General features: G+C 39.1%; 2 protein-coding genes across 3 annotated transcripts; both read left to right on the forward strand.

Moving 5' to 3' along the window:
* Positions 1 to 459: 459 nt before the first annotated feature.
* eaf2 (ELL associated factor 2) lies at positions 460 to 5,410 on the forward strand. The gene is made up of 6 exons (XM_031732926.2): positions 460 to 668; positions 1,157 to 1,251; positions 1,604 to 1,740; positions 2,037 to 2,206; positions 2,998 to 3,225; positions 3,987 to 5,410. The coding sequence occupies exons 1-6, from the start codon at positions 566 to 568 to the stop codon at positions 4,031 to 4,033; spliced, it is 780 nt and encodes a 259-aa protein (XP_031588786.2). The 5' UTR covers positions 460 to 565; the 3' UTR covers positions 4,034 to 5,410.
* Positions 5,411 to 8,931: 3,521 nt separating this feature from the next.
* si:dkey-91i10.3 (cytochrome P450) lies at positions 8,932 to 21,979 on the forward strand. Of its 2 annotated transcripts, XM_031732924.2 has the most exons (10): positions 8,932 to 9,048; positions 9,455 to 9,800; positions 10,288 to 10,478; positions 11,811 to 12,010; positions 14,539 to 14,736; positions 15,246 to 15,409; positions 17,759 to 17,925; positions 18,274 to 18,355; positions 18,496 to 18,702; positions 19,538 to 21,979. In XM_031732924.2, the coding sequence occupies exons 2-10, from the start codon at positions 9,540 to 9,542 to the stop codon at positions 19,694 to 19,696; spliced, it is 1,629 nt and encodes a 542-aa protein (XP_031588784.2). In that variant the 5' UTR covers positions 8,932 to 9,048; positions 9,455 to 9,539; the 3' UTR covers positions 19,697 to 21,979. The 2 variants fall into 2 exon arrangements, with proteins under 2 accessions (XP_031588784.2, XP_031588785.2); XM_031732925.2 differs by lacking the exon at positions 8,932 to 9,048 and having other exon boundaries at positions 9,358 to 9,800.
* The last annotated feature ends 179 nt before the right edge of the window (positions 21,980 to 22,158 follow it).

Genomic DNA, 22,158 nt, shown 5'->3' on the forward strand with positions numbered 1-22,158 from the left:
TAAACAGAAAAACAGGTTAAAAACAACATCAAAACTTATAAAGTTAACATATTGAAAATAAGCAGTATGAATTCGTGTTTTGTTTTACATGTGGACTGCATTTTAAGCAACCTCAGAGTAAACCCTGCAATATTTTTCACTATTACAGCACCACAGCAATACATTTGAAATAATTACCATCAATTATTTAGCATACTCGTTCACAGTCTGTCTAGCCTGGGACAAGATATATATTTTTTTCTTTTAAAAACAAATAACAACAAATTTGCGATCGAATTATAATTAAACAACAGAGATTTGGAAACACTCAGATTTCTACAGTCATTGCTCAGCGCTGAGTGACGGTTCTTTCACTGATTCTGCTCTGTCGTCAAAATCTTGATTGGCACACCCTGAACCAATCAGAAAATGAAACACTTCGCTTGACGAATCATAACGAACAGTACTTATCAAGGGGCGGGACTTAAAGTGCCAATGAGCTGGCCGAAGTTCTGTTGCTTTAGATGGTTATCGGATAAAAAAGAGCAGCGGAAACTCAAAGTTTACAGCTCATGAAACTCACAGAATGAATGGAACGGCTTACTCCAACTTTGACAATCAAGAACATGTGCTGAAATTGGGAGAAACGTTTGAGAAACACCCTAAAAGTGCCTATCACACAGTGCGATGTAAGTGGTGGTTTCACTCGTTTGGTTTTGTGATCGCTAACCGTAGCATGCTAGTTAGCTCATTAGCTGAAGATCCGAAAACAGCTGTTTGATGTGTAGCCAGTTTAGCAGCTTCGTCAGTTCGTAGCTGTCGACTTACTGGTGAGACATGCTTGTAAAACTATATTTCTTTAAGTTTCTAAGTAAGTTTACTCTGAGATATACATAGACTTTAAGCTCTGAGTTGTCAATATGTTAGCTAATGTTAGCCCAGCTTAAGTCTGTACAACACTACCACCTGCTGGTGCCGGTACCCCACTGCAGCACTGTCAAATACAGCCGTGGTTTACGTTTACAAATTCAGCAATGTCACTGTCATTATTAGAACATGGTACACATTGTTATATATGATGTACATATACCTTGTTTATGTATGTGTTATTTTACAAATTCTTGATTTTCGTTTGCGTTTTTTAAAAATTGTTGTTGTTGTTTTTTAATTGCCACAGATGACTTCAAACCAGCATCCATTGATACGTCATGTGAGGGGGAGCTCGAAGTGGGCAAAGGAGAGCAAGTCACTATTACGTTGCCTAATTTAGAGGTTAGTGTCTGGTGCTCTAGAGCTTTACACTGGAAGACATAAATGTGGATTTCAGAGGTGGATTATGGTGCAGTCTTGTTTCAAGACCTCTTTTAGAGCTTAGGACACTGAGCTCATGTTTTTAACTTGGATGAGTGTTTGCAATCCGCAATAGATCTCAACTGTTGCTGATCTCAACTTTCTGTGTGTGTGTTAGAGAGAGAGAGGGGAGCAACAAAATTTTCAGCTTTGTGGTTTAAATTTTTGACAGATCTTTTGAGAAATTGTTAAAATATCCTCTGAAAAATTAGCATAATAGTACTGTGACGTCTAGCTTACATACATACTTACTTACATTTATTTTGCTTTTTAGGGTTCCAGTGCTCCTGTAACGGTCTTCAAGGGATCCAAGAGGCCTTATATGAAAGAGTGCATCCTCATTGTAAACCATGACACAGGAGAGTACAGACTGGAGAAGCTCAACAGCAACATAGCTGTGAAAAAGACGAGGTGGGGTTAAAAAGAAGCAGCATACTAATCTAAATTGGTATTTTATTTACACTTGCAAATTTGTGTGGCAGCAGGTGCCACTGTCACTATTTGATTTGATATAAAACTCCCCCCCCCCCCTGCAAAAAAAGAGAAATTTGAAAGAATGAAAGGTTTGTTATCAACATTTTTTTAAAAAGAAAAAAAACATGGTAATGTAACTACAGAGAGCTGAAAGAAACAGCTCGTTTTACAGTCCTGTCAAAGTATTAAAAGCTCCTGCGTGTCCGTGTTTGCCCGTTCTTGTGGATTTTCAGGGCTGAGGGTAGCAGTAAGATTCATTCTCGACTGGAGCAGCAGACCAATCGTCTGGGCCAGCAGATGAGGAGTAATAACAGCAGCAGTAACAAAACCCCAGCCAGCACTAAAAGTTCTCCACCGAAAGAGAAGACTTCCCCAGCATCCCCAATGGATGACATCGAGAGAGGTAACATAGTCTTTATTGGGTTCGGCAGAAGAAGACTCATCTTTTCCCCTAGACAAATTAGTCATCATATCTTGAAGTCTTATGCAGAAATGTCTAGGGATGGGAATTGATAAGAATTTAATGATTCCGATTCCATTATTAATATCACTTATTGATTCCTTATCGATTCTCATTGGCTCATTGTCACCACCCTCTCTAACTAGCATATTTTAAAGACATTACACATATTACACAGAACACTTTTCTTAAAAGTGTGGGTGAGCATTCACTCAGCTTTAACATCACTCATGTCCATATCCACGCTGCAGACTGCACCATTGTTTCCTCCTCCAACACACAAACTGAAATCAGCTGATTGTGGCGAGAGTGCAAGAGCCGATAAGAGACTTAGGATTTCAAGCACTTGGTCTACTGGGAACCGATTCTCTAGAAGAACCAGTTCTTGATTCCGATCCTAGAAATAGCAGACATATTCGCAAAAACATACTCTAGTTAGGAAGACATGTTGGATGTGATCCAAAATAAACCTGTAGCTTGTCAGAGTTTTATGGAGATACACTAAAGTAGCATGCTTTCCCTGGCAGAGGACATTAGAACATGAAATGATTTTCTGATATGTTTTATTTGGATATTTCTGCATTTCTGGGGCTGGACAAAAGGTAGTATAAAAGACTGCCTGTATTTATTTTACACATGGGACACACAGGTGATGTTCCTGCCTTAAAATTGGAAAGGGAACCAAGATCATTTTAACACCCACGTCTTTTTTTATTTTATTTTTTTTTCCCCAGAACTGATGGCCGAGGCTCGAGTCATGGAGCAGATGAGCAGCAGTGACAGCTCCTCAGACTCTAACAGCTCATCGTCCTCCAGCAGCGACGACAGCTCCAGCAGCAGCGATTCAGAAGACGAACGTACTTCCGCGGCACCCTCAGTCAACCACAGCATGCCTATCATCACCAGCACCAACTCCAACAGCCACCACCACGAGAGTGGAGGAGGACTCATGAACACGCTCAGTGAGTAACCCCCTCAGCTTCATCTGAGTAAGACGGACGTCATCTTTACGTGAAAGTTGATACCACTTCGTTGCTCCTAAGTTAAAGTTGTCACCATAAATATGAACGCATGAAAGATACGCTCCACAGTGCTGAAAGATTAGTTTTCCATTATAACATGTAAGGGCAGGTTCTCTCTTTAGTGGCAGTTCTCGTTATTGTCACCCAGTATGAAAGCAGTAGGAACTCTTAAGCTCCATCCACATGTCAGTCAGTTCACTAGCACGTAGCTTTGTAGTTGACGGTTATTAAAGCGTCTGGCTGACTAGATAACCCTGCAGCGTATTTCCACCATCAACTGTATTCATTACTCACATTAGTAGCTGCTTCACGCACTCTATTCAGTGTTGTTTTGTCTTTTTTTTTTTTTTTTCTTTACACCTGTCTTGTCTGGCAGGATAGGATGTGTCAAACACATTTTGCTTTTCCAAGATAAGCTCTGTAAATTCTCCATAGGTTTCTCTTGTTCGTGTGTTTCTTTTATCTGTTTGTTTATTCATTTCTATTAGTGTTATTATTCATATTTTTTTAAGTGTTTAATTGTATGATTTCTTTAAACTCCAAAGTTATAAACCACTGTTGAATTGCATAATAAAATGGAGAGGTGAAACAAAACAAACTGTACCATACAAAAGTGATGCAGAGACCCTGTGCAAAGAGTAAACTGAGCTTTAAAGACACATGTATATAATCTTAACTTGCTGTCTGTCCGTCTGCTGCAGAAAATGACCTTCAGCTGAGTGAATCAGGCAGTGAAAGTGACGACTGAACAGCAGGACACGTCTGCCCATTTGCAGATCTCAGGAGCATTTACAGTGAGGAGTGAAGGAGCCAGTCACAGACCTGTCAGTGTCCTGCTTCCATGAATATGGAACAGTCTTCTCTACATATCAAATGTAATGTGCTGCTTCTCTGCCAGAAATCAGTTTTTATGTCACATGTGTTGCTTTATATTTGTGTGTGAAGACTCTGTATGTTAACGATGCCTTAGTTCAGAGCGCTGTGATGTCATTAATGTGAGAGAAGCTGTAACATATGATGTGCACTCTGTGATGGATCTCACTGGATGCCTCTGTGTAGTTAAACCGACCAGGAAAATGTGAGTGGCAGGATGACCGTGGTCTTCATGTAATCGTCTTAAACAATAACTTGGCTTCCTCAATTCAGCTTAGAAACATGAAAAAACTTTAGTTGTGCTTAGATAAGATATAAGTTGATGGCTTCAGGTCAGTCTCAGCTGCTTAGGTTTGTTTTATTAGAGACATATCTGTGTTAACAGAAATGAAAGCCACGCTGCTTCAGTTTAAGTAAACCTTTTACTTTGGTTTACTTAAACTTTTTTTTTTTTTTTAATTTAAAGTTACATTAATAACTTTATTGTTTTGGCCATCACACAAAGAATGCAAGTCTAATGAATATAACTCCACGCTTTGCTTCTTATTTAACTCCTGAGAAATAGGCCACAATATCAAAACCATGGGCTGAAAGATGCTAAAATGCTCCACGGAGCAGAACTGAAAAGGTAGGTGATGATTATCTGTAGCTCAGACCACCTTGCATTGCACTAGTCATGTATTCATTGTTAAAATAAATATTGGTTATTGCAGCCTGAAGTAGTAGGATGTCTCCAAAACCTTGTGTATCATGATGATTTAGTATACAGCTGGGTATTATTTCAGGCAAAGTAGTCCACTATGTAGTTGGCTGACTCAGAGTCATGCTTTGTAGCTTTAAACCTGCAATACTTGAATCTTTATATCTCTAAATATACTCGACCAATGATTAATTGCTTATCTTTTATATATATTTTACCAACCAAGCAACTGGAAGTACGAGTAAATAGTGAGTGTGAGTCTTAAAGAACTTCATGTGCCTTGTGTTGTTTCCTTCAGCCTTTTTTATAACATGGGGCTTCCTATTGATTTTCTTGCGAGGCCCCCTCATCACTGCTGAGCTGTCGCAACAGGCAACAAGCTGCTGTTTATGGTCCAGAATTTCTTTGGCATCCCTACTGACTGATAGATGGAATGAGAGAGAAATATAGAGAAATTCAGTTACATGTTTAGCCTAAAGGAGCGAGAGAGGTGACCCCACAGAATTGTTTGAGAGCAATTTCCTTATACAAAAATAAAGATTTTAATGCTTTCCTGTGCTTTTGCGTCAATTTTCATTCATATGACTTCAGCGTCTGTAGCTCTTTGTGCTTTGGCGTTTACTCCAAATTTTGACGCCGACATTTAAGTGTTGCTGATCAGACCAGGCGACCTTTTGCATTGAATTGCTGCCATATGATTGGCTGATTAAAGATTTAAGTTGTCAACGAGTTGAACAAGTGTGCCTAATAAAGTGATGTGTGAGTTATTATTTTACTGACATACTAACTTGTAGAAAGCTATCTGTTACACTGTTCGGTGTATTACTTGTATGATAGGATAGGTATTTACATTGGATAGTAGAGTATTACCAGAGAGCAATGTGCCGCCTCTCTAAAGGTGTAGATGACTATTTTCTCCAATCAGCCATTACGAACACGGCGAGGGTTGTCTGTCGCAGTAAATTCTAGGTTTTCATTTCAGTGTGATGTAAGAAAACTCCAGCATGTGGAAAGAATTTCACAGTGAATTCCTTTCTGTGGCCCGTAGAAAGGGTACGTGTAAAAACACGTATAGTTTTCTTTTCACAACTCTGTTATGGCAGAGAGCAGACATATCTTCTACATAAAAGACTAAGATCACGGGTAATTTCTCTGTTGACAGACTGAGCGATAGATTAAAGTTGAAAGGCACAAAACCACGACTTCTAGAATTTATTGAATTATTGCAAACAAGTAGAAAATAGAAACGGCAGCATCCTATTTAAGCAGATCTGATTTTTTTAAAAATAATATTTTCACTTCTAAAAATATTTATTCTTGATTGCTGACAACTATCCCAAAATAGTTCCTTGTAGTTAGTTCAATAGTTCTACACCACACGTTTTGCCGTTGTTTATTAAAAAAAATGTTTAAATATAAATCATCCTGCAGGCACTTTGTTCTGTAAAGTCAAACCCTTGCTGTAGAAAGAAGGAAAAAATAGTTTCTTTACATGCACATAGGAGGAAAAATTCACTTTTATCAGAGACGATCTGCCTCAGCCATGGAGTAAGGAAAGCGTGGGGAGAGTAAAGATTGCAACAGAAAAATAAACACTCGTTCCGTCAGTTGGACCATTAATTGCAAATAAGAAACGTGCAGCTGCAGAGCCAGAGATACCTGCATAACTATATAGGGAAAGACAGGACAGAGACAAAAAGCAGAAACTACGAGAGAGAATAGAGTTAAAGGTAATTACACGCTGTGATGGAATATAACTGGACGATGAGGGAAAGGGGAAAGCAGATTGCTGAAGGCCTAAATTCCAATTATTGTGCATGTGTCAGTGCACTTTTTGACGAGACTTGTAGTTAAAACTTTGTATTTGGGCCTTCAGGAGCTGCAGATCTCAAAACAGAGCTAAATATGTTCACCAACGTAGCTAATTTGATTAAAGTAGCTGCACAATTCTTCAACTTCTGCACCAATGTTAACTTTCTTTAAAGCAAAATCAGGATGATTTAGGAAGCACGTCTTTTTGAGCCTCTGGGACTACATGCACAAATAGCACTTTGAAGGTGTTAACGTACCACCTACATACAAGGATCCTCCCATACATTCTGTGAATAGGATGAACTTTGAATGTCGAAGGGTTCATGTGGCAATAGCACTGTGGAGCACGCCTAGTTGCCTTTGGCATAAACGCCTCTTGGCATTGAAAGTCAGAAAGTTGACAGTGAGTACTGATGAAAGGTAAAAGATTAGATAAATAAGACTATTGTGAAGATGGACATTTCATGTCCTTGAACAGCTGGAGAGGAAATAAAATCTCTTCAATAATACAGTTTTATGTTATTTGCAGTTGCAGTTTTTCTCAGAGCAAATATAGGCCATGAAATAGAGAGACTCGTTCAGCACGGAATGGGAGAAAAGTCCATTTCTAAAGCATATTCCCGTTTACAGAGTCGGACCCCAAAACCAGGTTTGCATAAATCTAGAGTGAGGTGGAAGTTAGATTTAAACATAGCATCAATGGAATATCTCTTATCAGATTTATTCCATGAATAGTTATTCAATACCAATTTTAATTCCATATTCAGACTTGTTCATTAAAGCTTTCTTCTTTGTAGATGTCACACCACAGAAATGACATCTACCCAATCCTGACGTCTCAGACATACCTTTTAAGAGTGATAGAGATATTTTACCTGGCTTTGTACAAAGGTGCCCCTGTTCTGGTATGACCTCTGAGATATATTAACTCATATCATGGGAATCACTGTTCCTTTAGATCCTGAACTGAGTGTACTGGGAAATGTGACAAAGGTCAGTGGATCTGTAAGCAAACACCAAGCAAAGTTAATAGAAGTCTATTTATAGCAGATGGACCTCAGAAATGAAGAGTGAACAAAGGCCAAAAAACAGATATGATGTATTTTTGAACATCTTGCAGCTCTAGTATATAGGTGCAATATTAACTGAGATTTCCAGCTATGTTACCTGACATGTGGTAATTGCTTTTTTGTTGTTTTATCGATGTGTCTGCATTGTTTTAATTTTGCTTTATCTTTTGTTTCATTTTTCTTGTGTGTGTGTGTGTATTTTGTTTAAATAGTTTCAAAATATGATTAAAATGTAAAGTTTGAAAATGTTTTGTCACACTTTTTGTAATAATTGCAAAGCTTTTAAGTTAAAATAAATATAAATTGAAAAACAAAGACTAGGCTTCTCTAAACTTCCACTCATGAGTGGAGGCACTGGGTTAAACATTATCACTTTGTTACCAAGTAGAACTCAAACATCCCTAAACAATAAAAGTAGTTAATAAACTTCAATGGGATTTGTGAGGTTTAGATACACTCAGCGCACTTTGGGTAAGAACAACATTCTCTAAACTTTTGCAAACTGCTGCAGCTTTAAAGTTTGAAAAACAGAAATCAATAATCCTCGCCTTTGCTAGGCAGTCTTGCTTCAATATGCTAAGTCATTTTGTAACTGTTTGTTGATTTTTTGTTGTTGTTGGTGGGTTTTTTGTTTTTTGTTTACACATTTTTAGGACTGTGCTCATTTTTGGTTTTATACAGAAAGCTATATGCACCCCAAATAATGCGACAATAAAGACATAGGCATGAACCTGAATAACATTAGGTCACCAATTACTATCATTATTAATAACTCCGAACTCATTATTGTTATTATAATAATATTTAATATTATTATTATTATTAGTAGTAGTAGTAGTAATACGAATAGGAAATTAAGAATTCATTTATGTTTTCCTGTTGCAATATTTTCAGAGTAAGAAAACGGCTGACACATTTATGCCAAGTCAAATCCTTTCAATTTATAAAGGCCATTTGAAAACGCGTAGAGTTGACTTACAGTGGTTTCCAGAAAAGGCAGGTGCCTCGGAAATACGAAGAAAACGTAGTGATAATTAAAAGCAGGAGGAAGAGGGCGGTTATCTGTCTTCCTCAGGTGTCTTAGGTAACACTGTAGCTAACAGACGACAACAACAACAACAACAAAAGCTGGTACGTCTGGCTGGGCAAAACTCTGCCGTCTGATCCGACCCACCCTCACCGGATCCACCAATCCCCGCAAGGCCGTACCTCCAGCTGCTATCCTCCGGTAGCTTCAGGCTATAATGAAATTTTATTCAAATTGCATTCACGACTACGAAACGGGCGTAAACGCAACAGTGTTTGACGGTAATTTTCCACAAATAAATATAGGAAGTGTGTTTTATGTAGCTACGGGTAAGGAAGAGTAAGGAAGCAGACGTGTTTCCACCCCCAACATCCTTTAAAGGAAAACGGAAAACCGGGGCTTAGGCTCAACTCCACATTAACCTTATTTGTACTGAGGTTGTGGATTATGAATGTGTTTGACTAATTTATCTTCACCACAGCTTTATATGTATATGAATAATATTTGTTCCTCTGCGTTTGCGCTGGTTACAAACAGCATCCTGTAGGTTCACTTGCTGACGTTTATGATAATATCAAAGTCCACAGTTGTTGGGAGGCTGGTACACAGACTCTTTGCTGTTTCACAAACAAAGAGGCATTATTTGACCGCTCTCGCTCGCTCTCTCTCTCTCACACACACACATAGACATATACAGGCACAGGCACCGGGGCTGATTCACTTGTTTAGCCTCCTGTCACGGCACAAAGAAGGGACAGATAAGACGCACTGCATGGTTAAAATGCTCGGGAGATCTCTGATGAGCGTCGGACTGCGTGTGAAGTGTCAGCAGCTTAAAGGGATCCAGAGAGTCACAGCGGGACTAAACCCTGCCAACTATGGGGACACCCTCCGCCGCGAGGCAGCCTCCACCAGCACCGTCATGGGTGTCAACAAAATGAAAACTATGGATGATTTAGGCGGACCGAGTTTCATGACTACCTTGTACTGGCTTTTTATAAAGGGATATTTCCAAACGACGCAACAAATGCAAGTAAGTTAGAAAAGACGGTGAAAACAGCGTTTTTCTTCTGGACTAAGGGTTCAGTCCGCCCCCTGAGTTTGAACTACAGTGCACCTTCCCCTGGAGCTGCTAGAGCGATCAGTGCATCCAGATGACCCCTCTGTGGTATCTATTCACGCACAGTTTGGGGTTTAGAATTGAATTTTGGTTTAATAAGCGCTTAATAAATGTAACAAATCCTGTAATACAAATAAATGAATTAAAAAAAACTACATTAGTTTTCCTTTGAGAGACAGTCACAGTCTTAGGAGACTTAGGAGAGAGTTTTCCACGATGGAGGATAAGTAAGAGAGATTTTTTCTATAATGAGGATGTCTAAGCAAAGATAAGTAAGCACTGATATGTGATGATATTTTCTAAGTCCAGCAGGAAACTGTTGGTCTTCTTAAACATCATTTTACCTCCTGATAACACTGAACATGCAACTAACCTATTAACTCCCATTATTTGCTCAAAGATCGAGCACAGCAAGATATACGGCCCCCTGTGGAAGTCCAAATACGGCCCTTTGGTCGTGGTGAATGTGGCCAGTGCCGACATGATAGAGCAGGTGCTGAGGCAGGAGGGTAAACACCCAATCCGGACAGACATGCCCCACTGGAGGAACTACAGAGAGCTCAGGAACCAGGCCCATGGACCCCTGACTGAGTGAGTGAAACCATCACAGATCCACCACATCTGTGTCCTGAATCCACACTGCACTGTAACTCTGAGCAGGCTGACAGCATGCTGTTTGTTTTGTTTCAGATGAAATCTGTCCGATCAAGCTGCAACAGCATGTGATGTAGCAACTGCAGATCATTCCTTTTCTACAAACAAACATGTCTGAAATTGATTGTTGTTGTGTCAGTTGCTATGTGAAAAAACTTTGTCCTATGCCAAACTTTGCTAGGTGTTCAGGTTCTTTAACATGGGAGCAAATACGTGGAGTTTGAATGCAATGTTATGAACAAAAAAGAAAAAATCCATATGTATAATCCAGTCAATATACAATATGTAGGTATATATAGGTGTATATAGGACTGCAATGCCTTTAAAAGTATGGATTGACAATTTTTAATATGTGACCTAAGACAGAGGTCACTGTTACTGTTCTTCCTCTTCATAGAGGTTATGATTGCTGATTACGCATCTCTCTCCTCATGTTTGTGAGATGCCCTCTTGATTTTGCCTTGAAACAGTTCTAACAAATTGGAAACCATAATTTAACATAATTCAATCTCATCTCATTTCAGTTCATACCTTCTGTATGAAATTACTTTGTGGTTAGTATTTGTGATGCATACTTGTTGCTGACAGGGAACACTGGCAGCATGCAGGGATTCAGTCCAGGCCTGCAGCTCAGTTTTTAGTTTGTTTTGTTTTTTAGTCTTAGAGACTGAGATCAATATAGACGTCATCAGTTTCATAAAAAAATCTAAAACATTTCAAAAGGAAAGGCCTGTGGACCACAATTTTCTTTGGCAGAATAACAGACACGTTCTCAGCTCCTCATTTATTCTTGTCCGACTTGTTTTAGCGGCACTTATCAGTGTTGAAAGTTAAGACCCTGGAGCAGTACTAACAGGCTTTCAGACACTGTTAGACAACCCGGAACTACTCAGGGTACACTCATTCATATGCATTTGGATATGTTTAAAGATCTCAAACACCCACTCGTGTTTCCAGAGACTTGCCCATTTGCTATGGATATTTTATTTTGAACAGTTTGAAGCACTTTGGATACAATGATACTTGTTATTAGCATTAATTCCTTGTTGACTTTGGTCTTTGGATGGGATTTGTTGATAAAGAAGGGAAATATGTAGACTCTTACTAGCCTTGCCTGTAAAGTGAGTCCATTTAAATGTAAGCAAGAATAAGTCATATACAAATCTATATTTATAGATTGATATTATCATAAAATGATTTTTCAAAAAAGTAATTTTCTATGACTTGCTCTCTGGAGCCTCATTCCCTTGTTTTTATATTGGTTTTTAGGATGGGGGCCAAATGGCAGCGGATTCGTAGCATCTTGAATCCACGAATGCTGAAACCCAAGCACGTCTCCTCCTATGCCAACACCATCAATGAGGTGGTGTCAGATTTTATCTGCAAAGTGAACTGGCTGAGGGAGACCAGTGGACAGGGAGTCATGGTCAATGACCTGACTGCAGAGCTCTACAAATTTGCTTTTGAAGGTCAGCAGAAAACAAAACAAATAAATGAAATGTTGTTAATTAATCAGCTTTAGAAACTCATGCAGTCCATCTCATTTAGATGCTTGGAAACGAGAAGAAGATCCAGGTTGTTCTGTAGTTTTTCATTTAAAGTTTCATAAGAATAAAACAACACGTTTGGTAGCTGTGGTTTATATGACTGCAGCATGATGTGGCTTTATATGTATGCATATAAGGTCATGACAGAAGAATATGCTGTGTAATTGTTCTTGTCCTTGATTTTTTCAATCCTGCAGACCTCATTTTCTGTGTGTCATTCAGTAAGCCGACAGCTGCTTTTTCTTTTGGCCTTGACCGCTGATTAGATATGATAATGTGGTCATATAATGCAACACGGTCACTTTGACCGAGATTATTTTTAAGTGTTACAGTCCACTTCCCAATCATAAATCTGAAATCCGACAGCAGCACCATCCAAAGGAAATCCATCTTTCAGAACGCCACGTTCTTGCTTAGAATGTTGGTGGTGTTATATCCATCTTATGCTAGCAGATCTTTGCACTAAGATACACTGGCTGCTGGCCGTAGCCTCATAAACAGAATGTGATTTCTTCCCTTTCACAACTCATTACATTTAAAGGTACGCTATGTGAAACTTGTGTCACATGAACTGACCACATATAAAAGATCGCAGTAGCATCTCGGTGACAAAAGTGAAAGGTGGTTTTCCCTCAGATGTCTTGTCTGTGACCTCAGTAAACAATGAGCTCCGTGGCTCCGTGTCAGGTCTAGTGAAGTGGAAAAATTCAACTGGAGTCCAAGAATAAACACGGGGAAATAACTAGAGATGCATCACAAGCTCTTGAACAGTATTCATACCAAAACAGGATGACTTAAGGATAACATACATAATAACAAAAGAGGTAAAAACACAATCAGCAAACTAAGAATCAAAGTGGTAGGTCCAAAAAATGAGCACTCACACTCAGTTTTACTGAATACAGCCGAGTTTAATTATGCTTGCCATCAGAGTCAGAAAGGAGGATAAAGCAGGGTTTGCTTTGCTGAGTGACTGACAAGTGGCTAATGGTCAGTGGGCCTCATTCATAAATATTAGTGTGGAAACATTTTTAATTGGTGCAAAAAATGAGTTTTGCATGCAAATTTACTGTAGGATTTATAAAATACGAGTATCAGTCTATTTTGTTTTCATCGCCATGCGTATGTTAGTAAATCAGAATCATTCGGAACCAGCACACAATATCCATACAATCTGGAGATGATTTATCTGAATTTCAGCAGTGGGACAACATCTCCATACATGCCCCTTCTGGTTCTCTGTCTATACATGACCACCCCTGGCACTACAAGTTGTTTGTTCTTGTTTTCGTGCCCCAGCCTCCCTTTTAAATCCATTCACCACTCATTAGTACATGAGGATCTGCCCGGCCAGCTAGTGAATTGCATCTTATCGGTGCCTCCATTAATCTATATATAAAGAAATACGTTTGCTGCCAGGTGAAGCAGAAAAAGTGGTGACTGAGATGAGGTGGAAGCCAGAAGAGGTGCAGCTTTCAAAAGTGTTTCCACAGGAGTGACAATCATTCAGTCATTTCCCCTGAGAGAAGAAAAATGTGGAAACACAGTTGATATGAAAAGATTGGCAAACAACAAGAAAGAAAGGAAGAAAACAGGTGGAGGACAAGGATCATGTGACCTGTCAGCCCCAGTTGAGAGGGAAAAAAAAGCCAGATTATCCAGCATTCATGGGATAGTGCCAAAAAGTTTTACTATGAGTGACATTCGGCAATGATAGAAGTCATTTGTAATGAAAGATAAGAACATTTAAGATACAATAAGATGAGATAAGGGACAGTGGAATATGCTTAAATGGAAAAAGGTTAAATATATAAATGTTTTCTTTATATGTATTTTTATTTTATTTTATTGCAATTCTGAGCATTTTCAATATTGTGAACACTGTAAATAATGACCAAAATTTGATAGCAGAATAATATTAATAATAATTAGTAGTAGTAGCAGCAGTAGCAGTAGTAGTGTTAATTGTAAATACTTGTGTTTATATTCCTAAGTAAGCCAGGCTGTCATTTGTTCGTATGCATGGTCAGAGGAACTGTACAGAAAAATTCAGGTATGAAATATGAACAAATCTGTATGTGAAATATTCATACACACGATTAATGTGCAGACATGCGCGTATGCACCAGGAAATGAGGCTCAATGAAGTTTATCAGTCTATCAGGTTAATCAGGTTTTTTTAAAAATAGAAAGCTGGTGAAAAGTATGTGTAAGAAAACAAACAGAAAAACCACAAACAAAACAAAATTTTTTCCAAGGAAGCCAAATAATGAATGACAAGATGCCAAGATCAGCAGCTCCAAAGGTCACAGAACAGGGATCAGCGAGAGCGACCTTGGACACATTTCAGTGGTTCTATTGTATGCATGTGCTGTCAAATTGATGTTGTTTTGTCAAGTTGCATTGCACTGAGCTCTTTTGACAAACCATTGTTTTGTTTTTAAACACAGGAATATGCTCAGTGCTTTTTGAAACCCGTATGGGCTGCATGAGTGAGGTGATCCCCGAGAAAACCCAAAAGTTCATCTTCTCCGTGGGGGAAATGTTCCATCTCTCCCAAGTCGTCATCCTCTTCCCACAGTTCCTCTGGCCCTACCTGCAGTCCTGGAAAAGGTTTGTCGCAGCCTGGGATCATCTCTTCAAAGTTGGTGAGCAACATTCATTTTTAACCAGTAAATAAAAGTGTGGTGTGCTGAATATTTATCCCCTTTCTGCCATTATGTGATTTTAAAACCACTTTGAAACATTTTTTCTGTTTTAGTGCAAAAAAACCAAACAATTTTCAGGCATTTTGTTAAATATTCATGATTTAAAATGGAAAAAGATTACTTTTCTAGTTTTCAGAAATCTGTAGGATTTAATTCATGGAAACATTACCTACTCACTATTCCATACTGGTTGTGGATCACCAAGGTTAGTTCAGTTCAGGGTTCATGGACATTTTCAAGTAGCACTATCAGCTAATTTCAAGGTCAGCACACACAAAACACACAAAGAGACAAAGTCCACCCTACATGTGGCATTTCACACAATCAGTGTGCCAACAAGATCCCTAACTGTGTCTCTCTTTCCCCATCTAGTGGGCAAACATGTCTTCTCACAATTTTTTTTTTAAATTTCACATGAGATAAGATGAGATGAATGTTGTCTCTCATAGCTGAAGAACTGGTGAATAAGAAAATTGAGGAGATCCAGGAGAATGTCCACCTGGACAAAGACGTGGAGGGAGCGTATCTCACACACCTCCTGCTCAGTGAACAGATGAATATCACAGAGATCCTGGGCAGCATCACTGAACTCCTCCTGGCAGGAGTAGACACAGTGAGTAATAACTACACCGCTCAGTCATTCCCAATTCCCAAAATAAATTTGTTTGCATCAAAGTGTCTCCCATTATTCGTTTAGGCTTCCAGGTTCCCATCTTCCCATAGCCACTTAATGAGAACCAAAAAAATGTTAGTTTTCCTTTATATAAAAACAACCCACCACCACTCACCCTAGATACAGACACAGTTACTGGGAAACAGTTTTACTTCTTCTATACTACTTCTAATTTCTATTTCTACTATTGCTGACAGTGGAGCTCCTAACATGTTGGTTAATTTAAGTTTCTTTTCCTCTTTTCAGTTCCACCTTTTTTTTTTTGCTTTTGTTTGTTCCTCTTTATTAAACACTTCTTTCACATTAACTCTGTTCTACAAGGTGCATGAGTGCACAGGGAAGGTAGGGGAGGGGCCAGCTGTGTTACCAGAATTGATTGGGCATTGTATTGTCAGTAATGAAAATGAACTAATGGGCTACTGTGCACAATGCACGGTGCACAGCGGCCCTTCAAGCCAGCCTGTATAGTTATACTGACAAAGAAAAAAAGAACTATACTGACCCAAGTGTGTTGGCCCATCAGGCAGATTACCAGTCCAACCTTGGAGTATAGCTCTCAGCTACAAGTTAAGAGATAATTTTTGCACATATTAAAAGTCTTCTGAAAGTCAAAGAATGCATATAAAAAGAAGAATTTGAAGTTGACTTAGAAAACCAGTTGTGCTTTTCCACATGGAGGCTGATTTTCTCTAAATATACTCTGCTATACAGAATGATGCCTTAATTCAGTATACAGTTTATAGACTACTCACTGGGCTGATTCCTCTGTAGCTACTGGTTTTGCCACACACTGTGCAATGCTGTCATGTCAATATGGACCAAAGTCTCTGAGGAATGTTCCTGGTATGTTGTTGAATCTGTGCTACAAATAATTAAGCCAGTCGTGAAGGATAAAACCAGCAAGGTGTACCTAGTGAAGTGGTCAATGAGTGTACGAGTTTTGGCTTTCCAGAATAGTAATTTTAAATTTGATTAACTTGAGAAGTGGCCCATGAGAGTATAAGCAGTTATTTTTAAAGATCATTGGTCGCATGCTTGTCTACAGATTTACTCAAAGCAGAATTTCATCCACTTAAATATGAAATAGCTTTGTTCTGGATTTGAAATCTTGAGTAATATAAATGAGGTGTTCTTGTCTCAGATGCTGCAGATGAGTAAGCATCATGTAAAAACATGAAAGGTTTGCCATTCATTAATCAATGCTGGAAAGTTTTCTGGAAGATATTTCTCAACCCAAAGATCAACCTCCCTGAAAGTCAAACACAAAACTTTATATTCTGTCAAACCAAGCCCAGCTCTGAACTTGGATATCTTACAAGACTGGATTGTAATGGAACATGCCGAAACATTAACAACAGAACATTACACTCTGTGTGTCTGTGAAGGTTCTCAGTCATCCAGGTCATCATAGTCAAAGGAGTTTGCTAAGAAAAGCGTCTGGACTTGCTTGAAGACATTTCACCTCTCATCCGAGAAGCTTCTTCAGATATGTAGCCGGTGTATCAGAGAAACTCAGGAGAGTTTTCTCCAAGCACGACATCCCAGTGTACTTCAGACCCAGCAACACACTCAGACAAAAACTGTTTCACCCGAAAGACAAAACTCCAAAACACAGACTTAACAACGTGGTGTATGCTGTACAGTGCAGCGAGGAAGACCTCTACATTGGAGAGACCAAACAGCCACTTCACAAGCGCATGGCACAACATAGAAGAGCCACCTCCACAGGACAAGACTCAGCAGTCCATCTGCATCTAAAGGACAAAGGTCACTCTTTCGAGGATGCCAATGTTCACATTTTGGACAGAGAGGACAGATGGTTTGAAAGAGGAGTGAAAGAAGCCATCTATGTCCACTGTGAGCGACCATCTTTGAACAGAGGCGGTGGTTTACGACACCAACTGTCTGCCATCTATAATCCAGTTTTGAGTTCCCTCCCCAGACGCCTTAACGCCCACTCACATCCTGGGCCATCTGACCTCAGGAATTCACATGACAAGGTGGGGCCAGGTTTCACAATGAGCTCACCCGAAACCCTGGCTGATTAGGTCCCACACCCACTTTCACACCTTGGCTCATGTGATTAGAGGATCATCAGGGGGTCCTTTGTCCCTCTTTGGGGGGATACTCTCACTGGGTTTAAATCTGGGACTCTCAGCCATTTGACCTTAGAACTGAAGAAGCTTCTCGGATGAGAGGTGAAATGTCTTCAAGCAACTTAAAGAAGTCCAGACGCTTTTCTTTGCAAACTCCTTTGACCATTACACTCTGTGTTTCTCTGTTTTGCAGACCTCCAACACTATCTCCTGGTCTCTGTACCATTTGGCGAGGGAGCCAGAGATCCAAGAACAGTTGTACCAGGAAGTGATAAGCGTTTGCCCTGGGGACAAGGTGCCAAACAGTAATGACATAGCTCAGATGCCGTACCTGAAGGCCATCATCAGAGAGACACTGCGGTAGGCGGGGAATCTTTTTATTAATAAGATAATAACCAAGGTGAAATAAAACACTTATCTGCTCGTAAATATGGAAGTTAAAGAAATAAAACCACTTGAAAGAATACTTCACCATTTTGAAAAATGAATGCAACCCTTTGCTAAAAGTTGGGAGAAGGTCCTGATACATAATTCCAGCAGAAGCATAACCATATAATGGTTTAATGGTCAATAGTTGATCTTATTTTAATCATAGCAATTATGTGGTTTATGGACTTACATGTTTGTAAGGGGTGAGATAGCAAAGAGTTGGATTTACTGAACAAATGGAAACTGTGTTGATGCCTTGCTGCGTTTTGTGGTCGCCAGCCTGTATCCAGTTGTGCCAGGAAACGCCCGCGTCACTGTTGAAAATGAGATTGTGGTGGGAAACCATCTCTTCCCAAAAAAGGTAACATGCATGTTAAGCACACCTGGCCTCTTACTAGTAAATAAATGCAGTCTTGTCTATACAGCGCCATCTGAAATCAGATGGGGTTGTTGGGGTTCAGGCATAGCACAATAGCAAACGTCATGGGTTTTCTCTCTTAGACGCTGTTCCATCTGTGCCACTACGCTGTGTCCTATGATGAGAATATTTTCCCCAACTCCCACACCTTCCTGCCGGAGCGCTGGCTCCGAGGAGGGGAGGATAAATCCAAGCAGCACCCGTTTGGGTCAGTACCATTTGGTTTTGGGATCCGAGCATGTCTAGGTCGGCGGGTGGCTGAACTTGAGATGTATCTCCTCCTCTCCAGGGTAAGAACATCTGTTCCTAATGCTAATGATGCTCTGTGCTTGCAGGACATATAAAGAAGCAACTTTTGCCAACACAGCAGTGTACTTTGGCTTTGAGTTGAGCATGCAAAGCTACTGTGTCAAGTCTTGCCCAGGCAGCAGAGTGGATAGTGATAAAAGCTACTAGATTATACACATAATCCAAAAACAGTCTGCATGTTTTGACAAACTGTAACTTGCACTTTAAGTTCTTAAAATATAACTTTAAGTGCAAAATTGGAAAAGATAATGAATAAGGTTTGGAAGGAGTGCTGTGAATTAATACTTGCTGAACAAGTTATTATAAAAACAATAAATTAACAGTAGCTTGATGCTTACAACTTTAAAGACTTAGAAGCTAAGGTTAGGTTGTTATTCCACTGCATATTATGTTAAAGGATCCATACAACTTTATAACTATAAGACTGCAAGTCTCTGTGAGACAAGGCACAAAGTTGTTTTTTCTTTTGATTCCTGAAATATGCAAACAAACAGGGTCCAAACATTGTGCCATTTGTTTTTTAAATTTCCTGGAAATCACTTGTTCTTTAGCTTCATTCAGGGAGCAGTATTGACCTAAAGTAACTTCTCGGCCCATTCAAAGCTGTTTACTCTTTTGTCAGCCTGGGCATGCACATGAATACAAACCACTCATCAGTCACTTTGACCTGAGTCATCCAAAATACACAGTAGTCAATTGGCAAGCAGCTGGTAATCAGTGTAAAGAGTATAATTTCTGCTCACATAAATAAATGTCAATAGACAATTCCACGTTTTTCTTTTTAACGAGTACTCTTTCTTTTTTGTGTGTTTGAAGTTGATAAAGCACTATGAGGTGAAGCCTGATCCTGCTGGAAAACCAGTGAAGCCAATCACCAGAACTCTGCTTTGCCCTGCAACACCAATCAACCTACAGTTTCTGGACAGACAAGTTAAGCAGGCGGAGCCAAGAGCAAAGTTAGCAGGTTCTCCATGAGCTGTTTTAATATTCAAAGTCTTCATTTCACTAACCACTTGTTTATGTGGAGTTTTATTTCATGAGAACTGGGTTTATGTTGTACAGTATATAATGGAGACACACGCACACATACATCTTCCTCCACTACTTACCAATTTAACAAGATAAACTGGATGACATTCAAACATACCTGCCTGGCCACCCTCTACATTGACATCTTCACCCTTCTGCACTCCTTCATGACTGAAGAATTGTAAAATATTACTATTAGTATTACTATAGTTAGATAAATATCTACTATATTATAAAAAAATGATATACTATTGGCTGAAAATGACAAGCGGTGGAGGAATTTTTCAAACCATTTCATTGGGAGCAATAAAACACTATGAAAACACCTTATTAAACAAAAAACTGTATTAGTGGAAAATTGTGCATAAAGTATAAAAACTGAGATAATTATTCTGAAGAAAATTATTTCTCATCAATGTTAAATGGATTAATATTACTGCTATATATGTTTAAGGGTGACCTAATTTTAAATACTTTATATTGTGTTTAATGTCCAGCTCCATTCATAAAATATATTAATTATGAGTTTGTAGTAGCTGTCCAGTGAGGAACTCTGAAAAACTGTTAGTGGTTCATGACCACAGAAACAAAAATCTACATCTTTATTTCGCACAAAAAATAGCATTCAGCACAAGCAGAATTAAAAGGATTGAGCAATGTGTGACGTGGTTAACTGTCAATATCTACAGGGTGATTTCAAATATGAATGAAAAATGAACGTGGAGTGTTGGCAAAAGAGATGGTTAAACATTTAGACATTCTCATAGATGCTACTCTGAAAGTGCTGGCTGACCCTGCACCTGGTACACTTGCCTGTTTTTATTAGACTGGACAGGTTCAGAGACATCGTCACAGCTTTCCTTGTTAATGTACTAAAGAAGTTATTAAAAACTTTTTCATGCTCAATCTTCTTTACATCATATATGTTAACCAAGCGAGGTTAGCAAGAGGGAACTTCTCTGTTATGATGCTAAATCATTGAAGGTGGTTTGCTTGCTAATGCACACCATAACTGATCTCAGAGCAGTAAAAGCTGAGCTAGCGGCAGCTTGCCTGTCAGACCAGTGGTTTGTCCACAATGCACATGTGCAAACCACAAGAAAAAGAGTTTCTGGCCTCTCAGCCTGCCCAGCTTTAGTCATCTGTAACAGGAGGTGTAACAGGAGGTGGACGCACCCTCAGGGACTGACAAAGCTGTAGTCTCCTATGAGACTGAAATAAGCACATCTGTCAGTGACAATGTTAACAGCGGTCACAAGATGGCAGTAACGTAAAGGCACACGTCAAGTGAAAGAGAAGGAGCTTTATGGCAGTGCTGTCTGAGGTGAAAGGAGAGAGATCACTTTACTTTGGTGTGTTTTAATTTTTGTGTATGTTCAGACTTGACAACACACACACAAATACACACACACAAGCAGTATGTAATCTTGCTTTAATTAAGGAACATGTCTGTCAATGCACACACACAAGTAGTACTTGTGTGTGGGTTTGGAGGTTTGATGTGAGTTCATTTATGTAGAAATTGGGGACCTATATCAGCTCACACACCAGTTCATTTGGGACTACTGTCCCCAGTTAGATTTGAGGCACATAAAATATTTGTATTTAGGGTGGGATTTTTCTGTGTTGTATTGTGTATGTGTGTGTGGTAGTTCTGAATGTTAACGTGCATGGTTATCTGTCTCTCTGTGTTAGCCAGAGTTGCATAAACAGAAGGACATTAATAGGTGGATACGCCCAATCAATGATCATGTCTGAAAATAAATCTATACTGCACAGGTTTTTAAAGGCATTTTAACATAAAGTAAATTTTCTTCAGGAAATCCATCATTTTAAGTTTAAATTTTTGTTTTATTGCTGATTGTTGGAAAGTTTTAATGTTTACTGTTAGTAGTATGTACTGTCGTAGACCAATGCTGCCCTCTTGTGGTCTGTTTTGTCACTGAAGACATTTTTCATTCACGCCTTACTCATTTTCTTTCTTTACAGAGACAATCGATTTTTTTAAGCTTCTTTAATGTGTCACTGTCCAGACATAGCTTTTATAGTCACAATAAAATGATCAGGTGGCCAGTGAGCAAGCAAATGTTTAGCTGTGTTTTGGTGACTTGTTTGAACAGCCATGTGATTGTTATTACCACTTCCATTAGCTGTTCGAAAAATGTTAATCCTACACTTACAAGTCATGACCCACAAAGTGATTAATAAATCCCTACATGTCAAAAGGTTGTGATTGTTTGGATTCTTTTATAATCTGTTTAATGCTGTATGTTCAACTAGAAAAAGTCTCTTTTCCCCAAAGAACTTTGTGAGCCATAACACCAGTAAGGTGCTCAGATCCTGTGGGCTGCAAGCCCAAGAAGAAGAAAAAGAAGAAGACAAATCCTTTTATTGTTAATATGTGCATA

The sequence above is a fragment of the Oreochromis aureus genome, linkage group 16 (genome assembly GCF_013358895.1).
Source record: "Oreochromis aureus strain Israel breed Guangdong linkage group 16, ZZ_aureus, whole genome shotgun sequence".
In the NCBI taxonomy this organism is placed as follows: Eukaryota; Metazoa; Chordata; class Actinopteri; order Cichliformes; family Cichlidae; genus Oreochromis; species Oreochromis aureus.

What these genes read in the sequence shown, in the direction of transcription:
- eaf2 (XM_031732926.2), top strand. Translation starts at nt 566, where the DNA reads ATGAATGGAACGGCTTACTCCAACTTTGACAATCAAGAACATGTGCTG. An exon ending in TGCCTATCACACAGTGCGAT is followed by an intron (nt 669 to 1,156) that starts GTAAGTGGTGGT and finishes TAATTGCCACAG; the next exon opens with ATGACTTCAAACCAGCATCC. An exon ending in TTACGTTGCCTAATTTAGAG is followed by an intron (nt 1,252 to 1,603) that starts GTTAGTGTCTGG and finishes TTTGCTTTTTAG; the next exon opens with GGTTCCAGTGCTCCTGTAAC.
- si:dkey-91i10.3 (XM_031732924.2), top strand. Translation starts at nt 9,540, where the DNA reads ATGGTTAAAATGCTCGGGAGATCTCTGATGAGCGTCGGACTGCGTGTG. An exon ending in CTACAAATTTGCTTTTGAAG is followed by an intron (nt 12,011 to 14,538) that starts GTCAGCAGAAAA and finishes TTTTAAACACAG; the next exon opens with GAATATGCTCAGTGCTTTTT. An exon ending in ATCATCAGAGAGACACTGCG is followed by an intron (nt 17,926 to 18,273) that starts GTAGGCGGGGAA and finishes TGTGGTCGCCAG; the next exon opens with CCTGTATCCAGTTGTGCCAG.